The sequence below is a fragment of the Lactuca saligna genome, chromosome 5, assembly GCF_052625555.1.
Source record: "Lactuca saligna cultivar CGN05327 chromosome 5, ASM5262555v1, whole genome shotgun sequence".
Lineage (NCBI taxonomy): Eukaryota > Viridiplantae > Streptophyta > Magnoliopsida > Asterales > Asteraceae > Lactuca > Lactuca saligna.
In genome coordinates this window covers 7,963,337-7,967,820 of record NC_136421.1, presented here as the reverse complement: position 1 = coordinate 7,967,820, position 4,484 = coordinate 7,963,337, and the positions used below count along the sequence as shown (strand labels likewise).

Sequence of the window (4,484 nt, the reverse complement as noted above, 5' to 3'; positions counted from 1 at the left end):
TAAAAAATCTAGAAAAGCTATGTGTCCAAATGAATAAAAAGAGGACAAGTGGTAAAAAAAACCTTTATTTATTAAGGATGATTTTTTTTTCTTTATCATATATCTTTCAATTTTACAAATTCAAACCCCTCGTATCCTAAAATTCTTGCTCCACCCTGAAAGTAACCCTTACAAAAACTAGCAAACAAAATACAAAATGTACAATTTCCTTGCATAAATAACATGTTTTACGAAAGTTATGTAGGATAAAGCCCAAATTAAATGTGAATCCAATCCATGTATTTTCTTAGTCCAAATAATTGGCAAGTGGGTTTGGATTTTTGAAGACCAGTAGTAAGACAAAGTTATGTTCTTCTTCAATATCCAAATGATTAGATACAGAGGTGAAAATGAAATCGTCTGGCCAAATTGGTTGCATACGCTCAAACTGTAGTTATAACTACAAGTCAATAACCTAACCCGAAAGTTTCATATTTTCTTCATTGCTTCTATATTTATTCGATTTGATTTAATTTCTTTGATTTGATGAATCGGACGTTGAGTAATGGTTGGAAATTTAGTTTCTGATTAGACGAAGTAGGTGAATTGCTATATTGAACTTTAAAAATGAATACTGGAAATCTTGATTGATGATGCTTTGCGTGTTGTTAAGCCGGCCCAATACATGGGCTAATTGGACGGAGGCCCATGGAAACAAAGAGGAAGGGGCATAAACTTAGCCCAAGTTAATATTATAGGTATTATTTTAGCCCAAATTGAGTTCAACATTTCCCATCGGCTACTGTGTAATTTGCTAACTTCGATTCATGGGGTCTGGTTTCCTTCTTCCCAATCTGTCGCCTAGAAAGACGTAATGTCAGGATGTAGAAGACGAGGAGTAGATTGGTTTTTTCAATCATCGATATCGGTCAAGAGGCTCTTATTCGGATACGCAATAACGGAGTATCCTCTCCCGTGAAGAACACAAGAAAGAACTGTAATTTCTCTAAACTCTCCTCTCGTGTCTCGATTTCTGTCAAGAACACAAGAAATTTTCTGGATACCCTCTCGTCTGCTGTTATTTGTCACCATGTCAATATCGCTCTTCTCTGCGATCTAAAACTCATCAGTCATCACCTATTTTCTTCGACTTATGATTTGGTTTTAATCTACTTCTAGCGCCTTGTTCCTGAGTTTTTTTTGTAAATTCATTAAAAGAAAGTGAAGGAAAATTATGACGGAAAGAAAGGGAGGTGAAGGAAAATATTCATTATTTAGTGTTCCCGAGTTCGAAGGAAACGAAAGGAAATGGAAGGAAAATTTTAAGTTTTTGTGTTCCCGAGTTAGGAGGAAAAAGAAAATAAAACATAAAATTTTCCTTCCCCTCACTTTCTTCCCAAATCCGTCCAATTTGGGAGGAAAATTTGGAAGGAAAATTTGACTCCAAAATCCTTCCCCTCCCCTCACTTTCCTTCCATTAATAAAACTCGGGAACATGATTTTCCTTCGACACCCCTCACTTTCCCTCCGTATCCTCTCATTTCTAAGTAGAACTCGGGAACAAGGCGTAGGTGTAATTACTTTTGACTTTATATAACAAGTGGTGAAGTGGAGAATCGTTTCTAATTTTGACAGTGAACTAATAGTACTTGTTTCAGCTTTAAGATTATGTTACAAATGGATGAAGACAATTACATTTTTGTTATCTGATTTTGATATTATATAGACATTTATATAGAGGCATTAGGGCTAGTGTGTTTGTCACAGTAGCGAATTTAAATGAAAGTTTTTTCAATTTTCGATGTATCTAATTTTTTGTTTTCCGGCTTCATAGCTCATATTAGTAACACATTTGAGGTTTTATATTTCTTTGCCTAGTATTATTTCGTACGATTCATTTGTTAATTATTGAAGAAATTAAACATGATTCTATGAGGACACTCAAAATAGAAAACAGAAATTGAGAATTACTTATAGGAATCATTAAATAAATATTTTGTTAGACAAATGAATGATTTTGTGGATAATCTAATCACACTTTGTTGAAAATGCTAATGTTAACTATGATATTGTAATTGATTTATTCGATTCAAAGAATGCACAAAGATACAAAGATATTGTTTTAGTCACCTTTGTATGTTTTTTTTCGTATTCAATGGAGTTTTGTAGACGATGACACAATGCAATATGGAACTTATTATCATTACCACACTTGCTCTGATTCAGTTTCTCATGTTATTCACAGCATTGATTTTGATGCTCTATGGATCTACTCTTCAATGCTTACTCCACTAATACAGATGAAGATGAAGAAAATGAAAAACATCCACCTCCTCCCTTCAAACGAGCTAAACCTCAACTCCCACATACATCCATCAATTTTGATCATGGAAAACATATTTCCACCGAATCTTCAATTTCAGGAAGATACATTTCAAAGCGTGAACGTGCACTCATGGCTTCAGCTCCTCCTCAAATTCCCAATCCAGATCCCCCATCTTCCTCAGCCTGTTCCCCTAGTTTGTTTTCATGAATCTAATAAATTTCAATATTCAACAAAAGCGTTGTTCATTTATGACATCGTTTTTATTTTCAGTTCAAGGAAGCATCTTGGATTCTTCCGTAAGAAAAGACATTTTGTCATCGTTAAGGAATCCAAAAGGAGGAGGCAATGCGAATTCTGAGAGGAAGTCCACAGCTCTTATCGGCCATACAAAAGCTGTGAATGCTCTACAATGGTCAAACAGTCATTGTAAGTTTGTTACTCCCGATCTTTTCGTTACGATTTAATAATCAGAAAAAGAAGAGAACATTTCGTGTGTTGAAGACTTCAGGTCATCTTCTTGCATCGTGTGGTATGGATTCTTCCATAAACATATGGAACGTTTGGAGCAATGAACAGAAGAAAGCACGGGTATTAAACGTTCATACTGCAGCTGTGAAAGACATCAAGTGGTGTGAGAAAGGACTTTCTTTGCTTTCTTGTGGATATGATTGCACATCAAGATTGATAGATGTTGAAAAAGGGATAGAAACTCGGGTGTTTAAAGAGGATCAGGTTGTTGGGGTTGTTGAGTTTCATCCTAACAACTCCAACTTGTTTTTGTCTGGAGGATCAAAAGGTGTGATTCGTTTATGGGATATTAGAACTGGAAATGTGGTAAATCAATTTTCTCGAGGTCTTGGCCCAATTCTTGATGTGGAATTTATGAATGATACAAAGCGGTTTATTTCTTCTAGTGATGAATCAAAAAGCAATGTTAGTGAGAATTCCATCATTGTTTGGGATGTTTCTCGACAACTTCCTTTATCCAATCAGGTAGTAATATTAACAAAACAATCAAATCAAAGTACATGTCTTTTTCTTACATTTATTTTTGGATTATTATTTTCAGATCTATGTGGAAGCGTATACGTGTCCATGTATACGACATCATCCATACGACCCGTATTTTGTGGCACAATCAAATGGAAATTACATTGCAATATTTTCTTCCAAATCTCCATTTCGGCTTGACAAATACAAAAGATATGAAAGTCATTTTGTTTCCGGTTTTCCCATCAAATGCAATTTTAGTACAGATGGGAAAAAACTTGCATCCGCTTCTTCGGATGGTTTTATTTACATATATAACACCAAATCATGCCACCTCATCAACAAAATCAAAGCTTATGAACAAGCGTGTGTAGATGTTGCATTTCATCCCATATTGTCCAATGTAATCGCTTCGTGCAGTTGGAATGGGGAAATCTTAGTTTTTGAATAATTGGAAAATATGTATATCATTTAATGTCTGCATTCGAGTTTTGTACCCCACATACATGTATTATTGATGAGCTGTATTTGTATTATTCTTGTGTTTGGGCAAATCAGATGTGACATGTGTTTGGGCAAATCAGATGTGACACTTTTAAAGCCGAAAACATTGCCGAATTGTTAGTTTGACTAGGTTTAATGAACCAAACACACATGACCCATCTCTAGTTTAGTAATTTTGTTTGCTTCTAAGTAGTTCAACAATATGCCAAAACATCATCGATGCTGCCTTATCTGTTTTATTTTCTATATTTGGATACAAAATAATATATTGTATTGTGTTTGATGTGTATTAGACTTTTGTTAGACAAAAATTAAAATCTTTTTCTTCCCACTCAAGTAAGGTGAGAACTAGATTTGATTTTAATTTTTTGTCTATATACAAAAGATGTGAATGTAGGTTTTATTGATTGCATAGTTACTTGCAATTATGTTCTCACAAATAACAACATAGACTTTTTGGGTCTCGGCAAATGAAAAGCCTTTTTGGATTATTTTTTGTAACGTCTATAGATTTGAGTTAGTCAATTTAGAGATAACAATGCGTTAAAAATGATCTTTTGATAGAAGATTATTTAGGATAAATAATCTTAACCGAATTTATTGTATATGTCACAATGATTATGTACATATAAGGAATGTTGAAATTTGATTTATAATGAAGAAATTATCACCTGTCAAAATTTTG

The 4,484-nt window shown here is 33.9% G+C and overlaps 1 protein-coding gene across 1 annotated transcript; it reads left to right on the top strand.

Annotated features, from left to right (window-relative positions):
• Positions 1-823: 823 nt before the first annotated feature.
• LOC144997939 (Transducin/WD40 repeat-like superfamily protein) lies at positions 824-3,875 on the top strand. Its single transcript, XM_078957800.1, has 5 exons — positions 824-976; positions 2,225-2,498; positions 2,576-2,731; positions 2,814-3,298; positions 3,375-3,875. Exons 2-5 carry the CDS (start codon positions 2,243-2,245, stop codon positions 3,744-3,746), a joined length of 1,269 nt encoding a protein of 422 aa, XP_078813926.1. The 5' UTR covers positions 824-976; positions 2,225-2,242; the 3' UTR covers positions 3,747-3,875.
• The last annotated feature ends 609 nt before the right edge of the window (positions 3,876-4,484 follow it).

Excerpts from the sequence above, each read along its gene's own strand:
- LOC144997939 (XM_078957800.1), top strand. The coding sequence starts at position 2,243 with ATGGATCTACTCTTCAATGCTTACTCCACTAATACAGATGAAGATGAA. Across the intron at positions 2,499-2,575 it reads TTCCTCAGCCTGTTCCCCTA|TTCAAGGAAGCATCTTGGAT; the intron begins GTTTGTTTTCAT and ends TTTTATTTTCAG. Across the intron at positions 2,732-2,813 it reads ACAATGGTCAAACAGTCATT|GTCATCTTCTTGCATCGTGT; the intron begins GTAAGTTTGTTA and ends TGAAGACTTCAG.